Here is a 16,932-nt window from a genome sequence, read left to right on the forward strand (position 1 = left end):
CCTCTTGAATCCGACGGCACGACGGCGTGGTGTCGGTGGCGGTGGAGAATCCCGGCGGAGCTTCGCTAAGCGTGCGGGGAAGAAGGAGGAGTGGGGCGGCTAGGGTTTGGGGAGAGGGGGCGCCGGCCATCTAGGTGGTGCGGCCACCTTGTTGTGTTGGGGTGGCCGGCCCCCTCCCCTTGGCCCCTCATTATATAGGTGGAAGCCCCAAGTGTTGGACTACAAGTCTCCGAATAAGACCCGAACCCAAAACCTTCCATGTGATAGGGAAACCTACCCAAGGTGGGAATCCCACTTGGGGTGGGATTCCCCCTTCCATGTGGGGGGTGGCCGGCCCCCTTAGGGGAGTCCACTTGGGACTCCTCCCCTTAGGGTTGGCCGGCCATGGGAGGTGGAGTCCCTCCGGGACTCCGCCTTCCTTAGTGGTTTCTTCCGGACTTTTCTAGAACCTTCCATAGAACCTTCCGGATCATTTTAAATCTTATAAAATGACTTCCTATATATGAATCTTATTCTCCGGACCATTCGGAACTCCTCGTGATGTCCGGGATATCATCCGGGACTCCGAACAAATATTCGAACTCCATTCCATATTCAAGTTCTACCATTTCAACATCCAACTTTAAGTGTGTCACCCTACGGTTCGCGAACTATGCGGACATGGTTGAGTACTCACTCCGACCAATAACCAATAGCGGGATCTGGATATCCATAATGGCTCCCACATATTCAACGATGACTTTAGTGATCGAATGAACCATTCACATACGATACCAATTCCCTTTGTCACGCGATATTTTACTTGTCCGAGGTTTGATCATCGGTATCACTCTATACCTTGTTCAACCTCGTCTCTGACAAGTACTCTTTACTCGTACCGTGGTATGTGGTCTCTTATGAACTTATTCATATGCTTGCAAGACATTAGACGACATTCCACCGAGAGGGCCCAGAGTATATCTATCCGTCATCGGGATGGACAAATCCCACTGTTGATCCATATGCCTCAACTCATACTTTCCGGATACTTAATCCCACCTTTATAACCACCCATTTACGCCATGGCGTTTGATGTAATCAAAGTACCTTTCCGGTATAAGTGATTTACATGATCTCATGGTCATAAGGACTAGGTAACTATGTATCGAAAGCTTATAGCAAATAACTTAATGACGTGATCTTATGCTACGCTTAATTGGGTGTGTCCATTACATCATTCATATAATGATATAACCTTGTTATTAATAACATCCAATGTTTATGATTATGAAACTAATCATCTATTAATCAACAGGCTAGTTAAGAGGCATACTAGGGACTCTTTGTTGTTTACATATCACACATGTATCAATGTTTCGGTTAATACAATTATAGCATGGTATATAAACATTTATCATAAACATAAAGATATATAATAACCACTTTTATTATTGCCTCTTGGGCATATCTCCAACAGGTCTAATGACATGATAAATGCATATGACCATTGAGATATAAGTTTTAGCCTTAGTGTATGGGTAATCTATAAACTAGGTAAGCTTTAGCCTTGCGTGTCCATCTCTCTCATCCCTCATCCCCACTTTGCTCTCCTTGCGACAAGTGGCAAGCAGTGAGACCACTTGTTCAGAATTACCTGACACCACAAGCAGCCATGTGTCAGGCACTGAGCGTGTGACCGGACATTTGCGAAGGTTGTCCTATTATAGTGGTTTCGCTTAATGACATCTTACATTAGATAATTTTCTTACAAGGGTTACACATGTTTACAGTAGCCACCACAAAGAGAAAAACTTTGTTTTCAAGCAACTTTGCACAAAGAACCCCAAAAGTAAAATTTCCTTTGGAGAAAATCCTTGTGCCTCACCGAGTCGTCGCCCACCATCATCATCCACTGCCAGCATGGCAACACAGAAGAAAGAGGCAAACCGCCGCCGTATCCAGATATGGCAGAACACCTTTGCATACAAGGATGTTTTCCGAGCCGATGAACCAGACCGCCGGGAGCAACGAGATGGAGGCGTTGCGGCACGTTGGATGGGGATTTCCCCATGGTCATCGGATTTTTGGTGCCACCAACTTGCTCTGATGCAATTGAAGAAGAGGAATGTCGCTCTCTGTCATCACACCTGCCCCCAATAGCAAGACACCAAGCACAACCTGCAAGAGTGCAAACACCAACCAGCAGACATGAATGTCATCAGATCCAGAGACCGATGAGATGACCAGACCACCTGCCCCACGTGGCCACCGGTTGGAGCAACGCCGGGATAGAGGATGAGCAAAGGCAATTTATTCCCGACACGGCACCATCTCCTCCATAGGATCAACGCCCAAAAGAAACTCTAAGCCTACACTATCCACATGTCCGAACCAAAATTCCTAGATCACACCTCCTATTGCTAGAGCAGATGGAAAAGCGGGTTGGTATCTGGAAAAGCGGGCTGATAAAAAACAGAAAAAAGAAAAAAAAAAGAATGAATGAAAAAAAAAGAATGAATGAAAAAAACAGAAAACGAAAATGAAAATAAAAAAACAAGCGAAAATGGTTTAGGCCCAATATCCGATCAAGAGTGTGAGGTGGCTGGTAGGCATTGATCTGGTCGATGTATAGAGGCTGATTTCAACATCATTTGCCATGAGAAAAAAAAATGATAATTTTGATGCAAATGATCTTTTTAGTTGGGCCGCTTATCTAGTTATTAGTAAATGGGCCACCCTCTTCTGTACTTCACCTGCTCGCCGTCGTCGTGACTCTGCTGCAACGGCTTTCCTCTCCGGCGCCGTCGTGGTGCCTTTCTCCGGCGCCGGCGCGCCACCATGGGAACCGTGGATGAGGGGGACGCGATGGAGGTGGCGGCGTCAAGCGGGTGGCCCGGTTCCTCTCGCCGGAGCCACCTCCTCCAGTTCCTCCTCCACGCCTCCAAGGTAAACCATCCCACCTTTCGTCCCTTTCCGATCGAAACCCCAACCAAACTAAATCTCACCTGCTAACCCTCTGGCAGCGGCTCGACCTCCGGCCCATCGTCAAGTACTCCGCGCTCGAGTTCTTCGACGCGCGCTTCCTCCCCGCGCTGCCGAGGTGATTCCCCGTCGATCTCCGACACGCATTCGGTTTTTGTAGCTGGGGCGCCGGCCGCTATTTTATTCTTTTCAACATGCTCGCGCGCGGCAGGAAGATGGGGTTCTGCGGCGCACGAAGCGGCCGAGCCGTCAGGTCCTGGCTGGTCGAGCCCCTCAGGGACAGCAATCTGCAGCTCTTCGCCCTCGTCGCCGTGTGGATCGCCAGCAAGGTGATACGATACTGTCTGCATTTTTTTTATATATGCAAAACTCTGTGTGTGTGCATGCAAGCCATGGGAAGCATCATTACTACCTTCCTTTTTATGCTATTGTCTGTTCAGATCCATGAGATGAGACCACTGGCAGTGAAGAGCCTCAAGGCGCTCAGCGACCGCATCATCGCCGACCAGCATTTCACGTGCCGTGATTTCGCTGACGCCGTGAGTTTCACGACCCATCGTCTTATTTTACTCTTCCATTCTCATGGTGACTAAAGGTGTTTGTCATAATGCCTCAGGAGCTGGTGTTCATGGAGGTACAGCTTCAGCGGTATAACTGAAATGTTTTCTATATGTCGCCATATTTTCTCCCGGTGCTATATACTCTGCTGGTTTGTTATGGGATCTGTAGGTATTGGATTACAACATTGGATGCACAAAAATTGCTTTCATACACTTGGAAGAGCTCCTCATTCAGTTCAGGTTCTTTGAATCGTTTAAATCATTTGCTAATCGCTGACCAATGCTCCAATTTTAATAGTACTTCTATTAGGAGCTGTGTTATAAATTGAAAGTGATAGCCTTTAGAACCAACATATATACCTACTGAATTACTAGTTAGTAATAAACATTAATTGTTTCATAAACCTGATGTTCTATAAGGTCCACATCCATTTATACTGGCCAATGGATTATATGAGAAACTGCACGACAAACATGTGGACTAATAGTTGGTCACTAGAATTAGAATCTGTTGCATTCAATTCCTCACTCCCCAAGAGCAGTTCACTTAGCTGTCTGTAATTATTTACTTCTTAGTGCACACACACTGAATGACAACACAATCTGTTGTGTCGATCCTATTCGGTTGTGAACTGTTAGTGCTTAGTACTATCATCATTCTTCTGATTTGTCAAAGTATTAGATCATGAATATATGCTGTTGATATGTTCTTATCATTCTGGACTTCTTGGTCTATGTTAAACGTAACAAGGAAGTTTCAAATTATCTGCTGCTTATTTTCTTCTTCACTGACAGGGAAATATCAAAGTTAGGTGATCTTGTCAATATGGATGTGTGCATGGAAATCTTGGATATTCTGTATGAGACTGAAGATATCTCATGGCTTTTTAACTTTGCCTGTCCACTGGCTGCTTCGACTCTTGTATGTTCCCTGAATGCACCATTTCCATTGACCTCGAAGAGATACTAGATTGAGCTGTGACAAAGTTAAACCTGACGCTGTCTGTCTCTGTTCTCTTAAGGTTACTGCGTACGTTATCTCAGTTCCTAAGCAGAAATGGGAGTTTCCAATAATTCCCTGGGGTAAGCCATTAGAAGCATACTTCACGTTGTTTATGTATGGGCCAAAAAGGAACTACATTAATAATTGCTTTTGTTTTGGTGATTTTTATCTCAAGTGGAATTGTGAGCATTGATAGTTGCTTTGGTTGTTTCAGTTTCACTAGGCATATATGGTCCAAAAAAGAACTTTCTTTCGCTGTTTCAAAAAAAGAACTACATTAATAGTTGTTTTGGTTGTTTCTACTTTCTTCAGTTTACACTTGGGGTTCCCAGAGGTCATGTGCTAATGTATATATATGGACTAGGCCTATCTCCTAGATATGTAAGAATTGAGATGCCTGACGTGTCTAAGCATTCTAGTGCATTGGTTCAATAAATCAATAAGGTTGTTCTGGCAACTCTCATGTACTTTCTAACAATATCTTGAATTTCCAGTCCAGTTCACTACTTCGTATGCTGAAGAAGAGATCTTGAAGATTGTTATGACAATTCTCATGCATGTGATCAAACCGGATGAAATCAAAGAGAAGAACAAGAGAGATTTCAGTATGTGAGGCTTGTGCATCGGTGATGTGTACAACACAACTGGCAGTGTCCAAATTTTACCAATGTAAGTACTAACGACATACAACCAAGTACTTCTGTAGAACATAGTGCAGCTTGTTTGTATCTGGCCATTTCTGAATTTTGATTTCCAAAATATGCCGAGGATTGATGCTTGCTAATTAATTATGTAAAAAGTGGCCAAAGTAGTGTTGCCACATTATTACATGACAATTGAGCTTAGATGATTGATGCACTGATGCTGGATCTCTCCTGAGCTTGCCAATGCAATGATATCCCCTCATTTCCATGCGGCAGTGGCAATTGTCATTTTATTTTACCTGAGGGTTATGATAACATTGAAATCTTGTGATCTGTTTCTTTTGTGTACAAGTGTAAATTACATGTAAAAATAACAGAGTTGCATCATGAGATAGTGATCATATGCTGAAGTATCATATTCGTAGATTTTATTCAGTATATGAAGATAGAGAGGGCACATCAACTCTCCATGAGATTTGATGGGATATTCTCATATTAAAGATATTCCTTGCTCAAATTTTATAGGCCATGATTTGGTTGTGTTTGCAGACAAAATAATCCATTTTAAGGATAAGATGAACCATCATAATCGAGCTAGTGTCCTAACCTTTGTATACATTTTTATAAGCCTATTGATAGACAGAATCAGCTCATGCTAGCTCAGAAGTTTACCGCCAATGGCGGTGGATGTTGTTCCCTCCCAGATGGCCGTTGTTCTGCCACTCCTCGCCCCCTGGCTGTTTCTTCTCGTTCCTGCCGGTCTCGTATCATTGGCCACGGTGAGACGGCGTTGGTGATTACAAGATTGTGGTGCGCGTGTTGGTCGGCGGCGAGTTTGGTGGAGCACGATGGAGCGTCCAGGTCGTGGTTTTTTGGGGGTCGGGAGAAATCCCTGTCGGCTTGGCTGGCACCGCGGGCAGTGATGCCCGCGGGCGCCGCCATTCCTTCCTGAAGGGTGTCGGGTGTACACCTTCCCCTCGCCCCTCTGCGTACCGGGGGGAACCTTAGCACCTGTCCGGGAAGCAGCGTCGTCATTGTCGCATTCCTTTTTGAAGGTGTTCACTAGTAGGGAAAAGCCTATAGGTAGAATGGTACTAGTGGCGCACCAAATAAGTGGTACACCGGCACTATTTACCCATGGTGTACCACAATTCTGGTGCGGCACTAGTAGATTCTTACTTGTGGCGTATGGAGAGAGTGGTACGCCACCAGTAAGAGTGGCCCACACTACAAGGGAAAACGCTATCGCCGGCGCACAAACGACGTTACCGCCGGCGCACCAGCAGTAACCTGCCAGGGGTATCGCATTATTGCCGGTGACCAGGCTGGTCTGCTAGCGGTAACAGTGGTGCACCGACGGTAATTTTTTAAGAATAAAAACCCTAGATCTAGGTCGTCGCCGTGGCCGTGGGTCCGGAGTAGCTCGCCTGAGGGGGGAAGAGGAGGTGCTTGCCGAAGTAGCTCTCGCCGGAGGGAGGTCTCGTGCAGGTGTTCGTCGGACTAGCTCGTCGGAGGGAGGTCTCGAGCAGGTGGTCACCGGAGGGAGGTTGAGGAGGTGGTCGCCGGAGGGAGGGAGAGGAAGGAGTTGGAAGAAGGTGGACAAGATGGAAGTGGGGGGGAGGGGAAGAGGAGGAGGGGAGAAGGGGAAGATGAGGAGGAGAAGGGGTGCGCCAGCTGGTTTTCAAAATAAAGCGAAGGTTATCGCCGGCGCACCAATATGGTGGTGTGCTGGCGGTAGGTGCCCCCTTTGTCAAAGAAATTCGCAGCAAAATCTAAAACCTCCGAAAACTCCAATTTTCATTTTGAATTTTACGATTTAAAAAAATCGGTAAACGGCCGTAGGCGGTTGAAATCGGATGTAACTTTTTCCGTAGATAAATTTTCATACTTCCTCCGATTCATATTACTTGATACTAGTATGGATACTAGTATGGATGTATCTAAAACTAAAATATGTCTAGATACATCTATATTAGTTGCAACTAATATGGATCGGAGGGAGTATAACAAACTTTTTCATCGGAGGTTGTACGCAAAAATCCGAAGCCGTTTTATCGAAACATGGCGCCATTTTGCAAAAAATGGCGAAATTCATGTATGTTAATTTTTCCTTCAAACTAGATGACATAACATATGGACATCTCAAAGGATTTAAAATTTTGAAATTTCAATCATTTTCTTTATTAAACCACCGCCATCCCACTATAGTGGTGCACCGGCGGTAAGTGGGCACCAGATTTTGCCATGGCCCAGACCTAGGCGACCCGTACCCTCGGCATGCCAATTTTTCGATGCACCAGCGGTATTTGAGCATCACTGGCACACCAATGATAGGTGCGCCGACGGTAATATAGCGCCGGCGGACCACTTTTTTGGCGCGCCGGCGGTAGCTTGGGTCCTATTAGCTTTTTCCTAGTAGTGGGGGTTGCCCGTGCTGCAGTCATTTACTGGTGGCATACCAATTTCTTGGTGCTGCGTATTTTATCTCAGTTCCTCGGCAGAAATGGGAGTTTCCAGTCCTTCCTTAGGGTAGGCCATTAGAATCATAATTCACTTTATTTATGTATTGTCCAAAATAGTTGCTTTTGGTTTGGTGATCTTTTCTCAAGTGGAACGGTGAGCATTGAGTTGTTTATACTTTCTTCAATTTATACCTAGTGTTCCTTGAGGTCACATGCTAATGCATGAACAACGTGTCTGTATATGGCCAAGGCCTACTCCCTACATATGTAAGAATTATGACGGCTGGTGTGTCTAAGCATTCTAGTGCACTGGTCCGCTAAATAAATAAGATTGTTCTGACAACTCTGATGTACTTACTAACAATATCTGCACTTTCCAGTCCAGTTTACCACTTCATATGCTGAAGAAGAGATCTCGAAGATTGTTATGACAATTCTCATGCATGTGATCAAACCAGATGAAAGCAAAGAGAAGAACAAGAGAGATTTCAGTATGTGTACAACACAACTGGTAGTGTCCAAATTTTACCAATGTAAGTACTAACGATCTGCAACCAAAGTACATATGTAGAACATAGTGCTGCTTGTTTGCATCTGACCATTTTTGAATTTTGATTTCCAAAACATGCTGAGGAGTGATGCTTGCTAATTAATTCTGTACAAAGTGGCCAAAGTATTGATGCTGGATCTCTCCTGAGTTATCCCCTCATGTCAATGCGGCAGTGGCACTTGGCATTTTATTTTACCTGAGGGTTACGATAACATTGAAATCTCGCCATCTTTTTTTTATGTACAATTGTAAACTTCATATGAAAATAACGGAGTTGCATCGTCAGATACTGATCATATGCTGAACTGATGAAGTAGCATATTCGTAGATTTTATTCAGCATATGCATATAGAGAGGGCTCCGAGAGTTGATGGGATATTCTCATAATAAGATATTCCTTGTTCAAATTTTGTAGGCCATGATTTGGTTTTGTGTTTGCACTTTGCAGACAGAATAATCCATATTTTTTTAAGGATAAGATGAACCATCATGATCAAGCTAGTGGCTTAACCTTTGTATTTGAAAATTTTATAGGCCTACTGATAGACAGAATCAGCTCCTGCTAATTCGGAAGTTACCCTACAAATTGACTAGTCTTGTTTTACATCCACCATTAAGTAAGGAAAAATATCATTCACATGACATGCCATGAGCTTTCGTAGAGGGAATGAGAGTTGATGTGATACGGTCATATTAAAGATATTCCCTGTTCAAATTTTATAGGCCATGATTTGGTTTGTGTTTGCAGACTGTATAATCCATGAGTTTTTAAGGATAAGATGAACCATCATGATCGAGCTACTGGCCTAACCTCTGTACTTACATTTTTATAGGCCTACTGATAGACAGAATCAGCTCGTGCTAGCTCGAAAGTTACCCTACGAATTGACTAGGAGTCTTGTTTTACGTCCACCATCAAGTAAGGAATAATATCATTAACATGCCATGATCTTTTGTAGGGAAGAATTGTGGTTTGTTGTTTTCCATGGCATGATTAGATGGGGAAGAAAGGTCCAGGGTAACGTCATAATCAGGCGATTAAATTTTTTACTAGTAATAAAATTATTATGGTGCCATTGATAAACATACAGGTGTTGTGGTGTAGTTGGTTAGCACGTCAGTTTCACTCTCTGAAGATCTCCGGTTCAAATCCGGACGATGCCATAATTTTTTTATTGTCCGTTTTTCTTTTTGACAAACTAAAAGCTTACGAATAAAAACATTATGGTACTATTACATATAAACAGGTGTCGTGGTGTAGTTGGTTAGCACGTCAGTTTAACACGCTGAAGATCTCCGGTTCAAATCCGGACGACGCCATATATTTTTTCCTATGTTTTTTCGTATTTTATTATTTACTGTTCGTTTTTTCTTATTTCTCTTTTCCTAACTTCCGGTATGTTAACATTTCCATCATTTATTAAAATAATTTGTTTGCGACTACGAATGCAGCATTATAAATATCAAGCCGCAAAATACCAATGTATGATTGCAATTCTAGCTTAGTGCGTGGATTATAGTATCTTTGTGGTATATAAGGGTGTGTTTGGTAGCCGTGGTACATATAAACAGGTGTCGTGGTGTAGTTGGTTAGCACGTCAGTTTAACACGCTGAAGATCTCCGGTTCAAATCCGGACGACGCCATATATTTTTTCCTATGTGTTTTCGTATTTTATTATTTACTGTTCGTTTTTTCTTATTTCTCTTTTCCTAACTTCCGGTATGTTAACATTTCCATCATTTATTAAAATAATTTGTTTGCGACTACGAATGCAGCATTATAAATATCAAGCCGCAAAATACCAATGTATGATTGCAATTCTAGCTTAGTGCGTGGATTATAGTATCTTTGTGGTATAATAAACAGGTGTCGTGGTGTAGTTGGTTAGCACGTCAGTTTAACACGCTGAAGATCTCCGGTTCAAATCCGGACGACGCCATATATTTTTTCCTATGTTTTTTCGTATTTTATTATTTACTGTTCGTTTTTTCTTATTTCTCTTTTCCTAACTTCCGGTATGTTAACATTTCCATCATTTATTAAAATAATTTGTTTGCGACTACGAATGCAGCATTATAAATATCAAGCCGCAAAATACCAATGTATGATTGCAATTCTAGCTTAGTGCGTGGATTATAGTATCTTTGTGGTATATAAGGGTGTGTTTGGTAGCCGTGGTACATATAAACAGGTGTCGTGGTGTAGTTGGTTAGCACGTCAGTTTAACACGCTGAAGATCTCCGGTTCAAATCCGGACGACGCCATATATTTTTTCCTATGTGTTTTCGTATTTTATTATTTACTGTTCGTTTTTTCTTATTTCTCTTTTCCTAACTTCCGGTATGTTAACATTTCCATCATTTATTAAAATAATTTGTTTGCGACTACGAATGCAGCATTATAAATATCAAGCCGCAAAATACCAATGTATGATTGCAATTCTAGCTTAGTGCGTGGATTATAGTATCTTTGTGGTATATAAGGGTGTGTTTGGTAGCCGTGGTACATATAAACAGGTGTCGTGGTGTAGTTGGTTAGCATGTCAGTTTAACACGCTGAAGATCTCCGGTTCAAATCCGGACGACGCCATATATTTTTTCCTATGTGTTTTCGTATTTTATTATTTACTGTTCGTTTTTTCTTATTTCTCTTTTCCTAACTTCCGGTATGTTAACATTTCCATCATTTATTAAAATAATTTGTTTGCGACTACGAATGCAGCATTATAAATATCAAGCCGCAAAATACCAATGTATGATTGCAATTCTAGCTTAGTGCGTGGATTACAGTATCTTTGTGGTATATAAGGGTGTGTTTGGTAGCCCGGGGCAACACAGAATGTCTATCTCCTCTCAACATGTTGATCCTAGCCAAGTTGAGGTGAGATTATATCATGTGTTTGGCAGCTCGTATACGTTGAGATATTCTCCCCTGAGATGTTGTTTGGTAGCATTTGTGCTGAGCTGAGAATATTACACAGCAGTTTTACAAAGAGGTCTACCAATTTTGCAAAATGACCCTGGAGAAGAGAAAAAGAAAAGCAATCCAGTCCCGTTTGTCTACAACGTTCATGGAGGAGGCCGCCGGCGGCCAGCGGAGAAGCGGCGGCGGTCGGCGGCCATGGAAGGGGCGGCGGAGGGCGTTGGCCAGGGGAGGGGCGCCGGCGGGTGGCGAATAGGGAAGGGGAGGCGCGGCGACTGGCGGCGACCAGAGCAGGGAGTGGTGCCGGCGGGGGACGGACGGCGGCGGTCATGGGGGCTTCTTCACGGTGGTGGGCGGTCGACCAGGTCGAGGATATCCAATTATCGGCCATCTAGTCGCCGGCGAGCGTCCAGGGAAGTCCGGTCGGGTCACTGGAGGCTAGTCCTGCGCGAGGGGAGAGGCGTCTAGGGGAGGGGCGGCGGAGTCCGGCGGCCATGGGGGGAGCGGCGGAGGCCAGCGGCCATGGGAGGAGCGGCGGAGCCAGCGGCCCTGGGGCGGTGGCGACCGGCGGCCAGGCGGGCGGCGGCAACGGCCGGTGGCTAGAGGAGGGGCACGAGACGAGAGCGGGTACGGGAGAGGTGCGGGAGTGGGTGCGGGAGACGGGCTGGGGTCTGGGGGGTGTGCTGCGGGATTTCCAAGACACTTTGCGGGATGGACTCAGCCCAGCTGGGTTGTGAAGCTCGATTTGAGCTTCACAACCTGGCCAGGCTGGGAGCCCTTATTCGTATGATGTGGGCTAAGCTCTACTTGTCCCACCCGAGCTAACAAACATAATCTGAGTTGAGAAAAGTGGGATGAGAAGAGATTTTCTGAGTTGACTCAGGCCACCAAACACACCCTAAGTGTTCTTTGTGGCTTCTTAGTCCAAAAAAAAAAACTCCCTCCATACCAATTTATTAGGGTTTTACGTATTTCATGAAAAACTTTGACTACTAATTTAGTCAAGATATGTACCACAAAAATTATATCATTAGAAAGTTCTTTTGAATTTGAATCCAATTGTATAATTTTGTGACATATATTTCACATTTTGTTAATCAAATTAATGTTTTTCTAAGTGTGCAATACACTAATAAACTAGTATGGAGGTAGTATATAAGTATTACTCACTCTCTCCAAAATGTACGGCGTGCTTTATTTTACATGGTTTTTGATGCACAACTTTAAGCACTAAAAATGTTTGACATCAAACATCGAAAACGTCTATACCGTCCAATTGTACTAAACATCGGTGCAAAATCAACATCATGAGAAGTAAACAGGGAGTATTAAATGCAAAATCGTTACAATGAAGGAATCACCACGAATCCACAATAAGAAAATCCTCCAATCAATTAGGAAATAAGTTGTAATACATGGAAAGTATTGAACCAACACAAATAAGGGCATCAATCCGGAAAGTCCGTTTTTCTGGTATCCGATCTCAAAGGTTCAAACGATCCTTCCTCGCCCCCTCGTTCGCGATACTATCCCTCCCTCCCGAGATCTTTAGATGACTACAAAGAAAATCAACGAATATCAGATTTTTTACAACTACAATAAGCACCACCTGGCCCGTAGTCAGGGTCGAGCCGGCAAAATCTGGGGCCTGTTCAAAAATCTAAAATAGGCCCCTATCTTGCAAGAAAATTTGAAATATTTGACAAATATAACATATATATTTAAATTTCTTATACATCAATTGAAAATATTAAGAAATTGGAGGGCCCCAAATTTTTATATAGGCCAAGTTTTTATACAGGAAAAAATAAAGAAGGAATAGAGTGGTGCACGCAGGTGGGTCGTGTCGGCATCTGACATTCGGGCCCGAGTGGTGCAAGCCAGGTACATGTGTGCAGACAGTGGTTGTCTCCCCTTACAAATATAGGTTCCAGTGCTGCAGGCTTTGGACTGTTGTGCGGGCAGACAGAAAAGTACGTGAACAAGAGCGTGCAGAGTGTAGGTCAGGTGTGTCCACCTGCCCGAAGCCCAGTTGTTGTGACGCCCGCCCACTTCCGACTCAGCAATTCGGGCCACCAACAACCCGTGACGCTCATTTCTGCACAATCGCTGACGTTTAGACCTCGCCCGTCACTATTTTTTCGGGCCGAGCGGCCCAAATCGTCATCTGTGACGCGAAAACGCCCTATCGTCATAGAAAAATACAATCGCTGACGGATTTCCAAACCATTAGTAGCATACCGTCATTGAAGACCCATATGTTACTAGTGCTTGCACTTCGGGGCAGGCTCGGGCCTGAAATTCGAGTCCAAACGTCAGGCCAGGCTCGGGCTTACACTTTGTGCAATTTAGGGAAGGATCAGGTTGGGCCAGCCGGGCCGTGCTTTTACTCGTTTGGGCCGGGTTCGGGCTCAATTTCCAGGACCGACCTAGGTTTGGGCTTGAGTTTTTACTGTCGGGCTTTTCCAGGCCCAGCCTGAAGCCCGGCCCGGCCCGAGGTATGGCCAGGTGTAGTGAGTGGTGACCCGTTTCATGGACTACATTTTTTATATTTTGTAGATTATAGGGTGTGCTTTGTGTTTTTGAACCATGATTTTTGAAGGATAAGATAAACCATCATGATCAAGCAAGTGGCCTAGCCTTAAGACTTGACATGTTTTATAGGCCTATTGTTGAATTAGGCCTTGCCATATTGTTGAAGTAAGCCTTGCCCTACTAGCTAATGATCATATGCCGCTGAAATTCTGGGACGAGGCTTTTCTAACTGCCACATACGTCATGAACATGCTCATTAGTCACGACACTCATGTACATCGCCTCCTAGGTACTTGGTATAACTAGAGCTCACTTCGAATTTTTGGATATGCATCCAAAAACATGCGCCTAGATGTTGGTGATATGCTTAGACAGGAAAATACTCTTGGTTGATTGAAACTCTGAACATGGCAATGAATCTATTGAAGACTCTCGCATGGCATACTCATGCTAATGTCTTACAGGAACCAGTGCGTCAGATTGATTATACATGTGAAAATTTGAGATAAAATGATACTTTTTCCCTACATGGGTGGCTGCATAACCTGCGGATTGGAGCTCCACCTGTTTCATAGGCGTTTTACATTTTCTCATTTCGATATGTATTCCGCATTTATCATTTTTTATTTTTTTAGACTTTTAAACTTTTGTGAGCATAAGTAGGGTGCAATTGCTTATTCAAGTAATAAAAGCGCCCATTACCGAAAAAAATTCCTTCCACTAAAATAGAAAATAATCATCATTTGCTGACATGCCAATGCTGCTAGGTACCATCGGCTCCTATATACAAAACAAATTCAGAGCCTACCTATTCATCTGATTACATAAACATGACTTTCCCAAACCAGGAAATCTCGTCGATTTCGCGTCAAACCGCTTGAAGCAACCGCTGTGCTTTGGGCCGACAATGCAACAGCCTGGTTTCATGCAACTCGTGCTCTCTAAACTGACTCGTGCTCTCTAAACTGACGAATCTGCGAATGTGCGCTAAGGTGAAACTAGTCTCATATTCTTGTGCACATCGTGATGGCCCTTCTCATCGGTGTCAGCGGGACGTGTCCTGGCAAGCCGGTGGATCAGTACACCTCTTCGAAGAGCACCAACACGCCGGTTTAGATCATATGCACCACCTTATGCCGCACGATGTGTTCGTTGCTGCTCTCCATCCCGGAGATGGTCCTTGCATCCTGCGCGTAGGCGGCGTAGGTAAGCTGTCGTACGGGCTGGCGTCGTCCTGGCAGCCACGCGACCGCCCGCCATCGAGATCCGTCCCGCTATGTACCTTCCATCATCGGTGATCTTCTCTGCCTCAAATCCCAGAGTAACCAGCGAGACTGGCGAGAGCAACCTACTTGAGCGTATCACAAGCAGAGGAGGCCGCTCAGCCATAGAGGCGGGACTGGGCGTCAGCCTCAGCCTATCTTTTTTCCTGCCGTGGAGGCTCGTCGCAAGCGTAGCCGAGGCGAGCGCGACATGTCGGCTCACGCCAGGAACCCTCTCGCTGGCTCGGTCGCTAGGGCGTTAGGAGCCGCGCTAGCAGCTCTCTTGCTGACGCCGTGAGGAGCAACGCTGGATGGTTATCACAATCAGCTGGCTTCCTCCATGTCATGTGAGTCTCGGGCCTTGGTGGAATTGGCCGTCAACAGCACCGCCCGATGCCCGACCATGCGGTCTTCCCCCACCTCCTGCGAGTCCCAACACGGTGGAGATCACAGATGCAGAAGGTGTTCCCCTCAGCGACCATGGCATTCCACTTGGCCTCTCCAGCGGCGGCGCCTACGTCAATGGTCCTTCATTGTGCTGGCCCTGACGCGTGGTTCGGCTTGTTGCTTCAATTTGGATGTTGATCGCGGCGTTTGTTGATTAGTTTATATGAGGAATCATCTGTACTAAAATATCATCAGGACACAAGTTTCTAGTCTTACACGTTGCTCCCGGATGAGACCGGGCGGCATGCATGCCCATGCCTCACTTAACAAACAAACTAACTACTTTAGACGTGAATAAATGATGGACCGCGATGTGTGGATTGGCTCAACCATAGTTCAGCGGAGCCTTAACCAAGTTAGTCATTATCCAATATAATATTTATCCATCCAACGCACACCCTAGTCGTCCATATATTCGTGCACTCAATGCGTGTTGCTTTCATTGTCTCCACGATCTAACTGTCTTCTGCTCACTCGAGATCAACATGGCCGGATGTTTTGCAGTAGACGGTAAGACCAACTCCAGAGGCCACCGAGGATTCGAGGCAAACATTACATGGTATGTATATATATGTGGAATAATCGCTGCTACCCATGGGCTCATGTTTGGATACGACATTGGCATCTCTAGTATACTTGTATCTCTTATCCAATTTCATGTGATTTATTGTTGCGGATCTAGTGCATCCAAGTGATTCCATCTGATGGATGATATTACGTTGCACAAGTGGTGTGACAACCACGGATGATTTCCTGGTGAGGTTCTCCCCGATGGTGTACGCACGGAAGCATCGTGCCAAGGAGAACAAATATTACAAGTTCGACGACCAGCGGCTAAGGCTCGTCACGTCATCTCTCTACCTGGCCGCCCTCGCCTCCAGCTTCGGGGCGTCCCTGGTGTTCACGTGATTCGGCCGCAAGCGCACCATGTCGGCCGCCTCCACCGTCTTCCTAATCTGCGCCGGGCTATGCGCTGGCGCCGTCAACATCGTCATGCTCATCATCGGCCACATCTCCCTCGACATCGGCGTCGGCTTCGGCAACCAGGCGGTGCCGCTTTTCCTCTCCGAAAGTCGACGCACATCCGCAGTGCGCTCAACATCCTCTTCCAACTCAATGTCACCATCGGGATCCTTGGGAGCAGCGGCCCCTTGCCTCTTATTCTTCCTTGGACTAGGTGTTGGTATGGAGGACGTTTTCCCCCCTCCTTGGCGGCTGCCAAGGAGGAGGATTTTCATCACAGTGGATGGGGGCCTCCAAAACAAGTGTTTTCCCTCAATATATAGAGGTGGAGATGCAATCTTGGCCATGGGATTGATGTCCCTTTGATCCAAGGGTTCTTGGGCACCTCTAGAACATTCCTAGGACTCCAATCTGTACTTTATGAGTCCATAAAGTCGTGGCTTGGCCGAATCCATCAAATATGGCAAGAGTTTGTGTCAATCACGTCACCAATTTTCAGGTTTCCAAAACTGTCTCTGTACCCTTCAGCAATACCGCGACCACGGGAGCATCCAAACTCCGATTGGGGAGTTTTTATGTCAAATTAAAGATATGGAAATTCTCCACAACTTTGTCAATTGG

General features: G+C 45.1%; 1 protein-coding gene and 6 non-coding genes across 10 annotated transcripts; all 7 read left to right on the top strand.

Moving 5' to 3' along the window:
- Nucleotides 1-3,161: 3,161 nt before the first annotated feature.
- On the top strand, nt 3,162-8,677 carry LOC124653906 (cyclin-J18-like). 4 transcript variants are annotated; one of them, XM_047192960.1, is made up of 9 exons: nt 3,162-3,290; nt 3,402-3,500; nt 3,578-3,595; nt 3,691-3,761; nt 4,317-4,443; nt 4,544-4,604; nt 5,019-5,193; nt 8,011-8,163; nt 8,267-8,677. In XM_047192960.1, the coding sequence occupies exons 1-7, from the start codon at nt 3,177-3,179 to the stop codon at nt 5,135-5,137; spliced, it is 609 nt and encodes a 202-aa protein (XP_047048916.1). In that variant the 5' UTR covers nt 3,162-3,176; the 3' UTR covers nt 5,138-5,193; nt 8,011-8,163; nt 8,267-8,677. The 4 variants fall into 4 exon arrangements, with proteins under 4 accessions (XP_047048916.1, XP_047048915.1, XP_047048917.1 ...); XM_047192959.1 differs by having other exon boundaries at nt 8,011-8,677; XM_047192961.1 differs by having other exon boundaries at nt 8,016-8,677.
- A 593-nt stretch (nt 8,678-9,270) lies between these two features.
- On the top strand, nt 9,271-9,344 carry TRNAV-CAC. Its single transcript has one exon. It is a non-coding gene; the product is annotated as a tRNA-Val (tRNA).
- Nucleotides 9,345-9,426: 82 nt separating this feature from the next.
- TRNAV-AAC lies at nt 9,427-9,500 on the top strand. The gene has a single exon. It is a non-coding gene; the product is annotated as a tRNA-Val (tRNA).
- Nucleotides 9,501-9,751: 251 nt separating this feature from the next.
- TRNAV-AAC lies at nt 9,752-9,825 on the top strand. Its single transcript has one exon. It is a non-coding gene; the product is annotated as a tRNA-Val (tRNA).
- Nucleotides 9,826-10,047: 222 nt separating this feature from the next.
- Nucleotides 10,048-10,121, top strand: TRNAV-AAC. The gene has a single exon. It is a non-coding gene; the product is annotated as a tRNA-Val (tRNA).
- A 251-nt stretch (nt 10,122-10,372) lies between these two features.
- TRNAV-AAC lies at nt 10,373-10,446 on the top strand. Its single transcript has one exon. It is a non-coding gene; the product is annotated as a tRNA-Val (tRNA).
- Nucleotides 10,447-10,697: 251 nt separating this feature from the next.
- Nucleotides 10,698-10,771, top strand: TRNAV-AAC. The gene has a single exon. It is a non-coding gene; the product is annotated as a tRNA-Val (tRNA).
- The last annotated feature ends 6,161 nt before the right edge of the window (nt 10,772-16,932 follow it).

This window comes from Lolium rigidum, chromosome 5, assembly GCF_022539505.1.
Source record: "Lolium rigidum isolate FL_2022 chromosome 5, APGP_CSIRO_Lrig_0.1, whole genome shotgun sequence".
NCBI classification, from domain to species: domain Eukaryota; kingdom Viridiplantae; phylum Streptophyta; class Magnoliopsida; order Poales; family Poaceae; genus Lolium; species Lolium rigidum.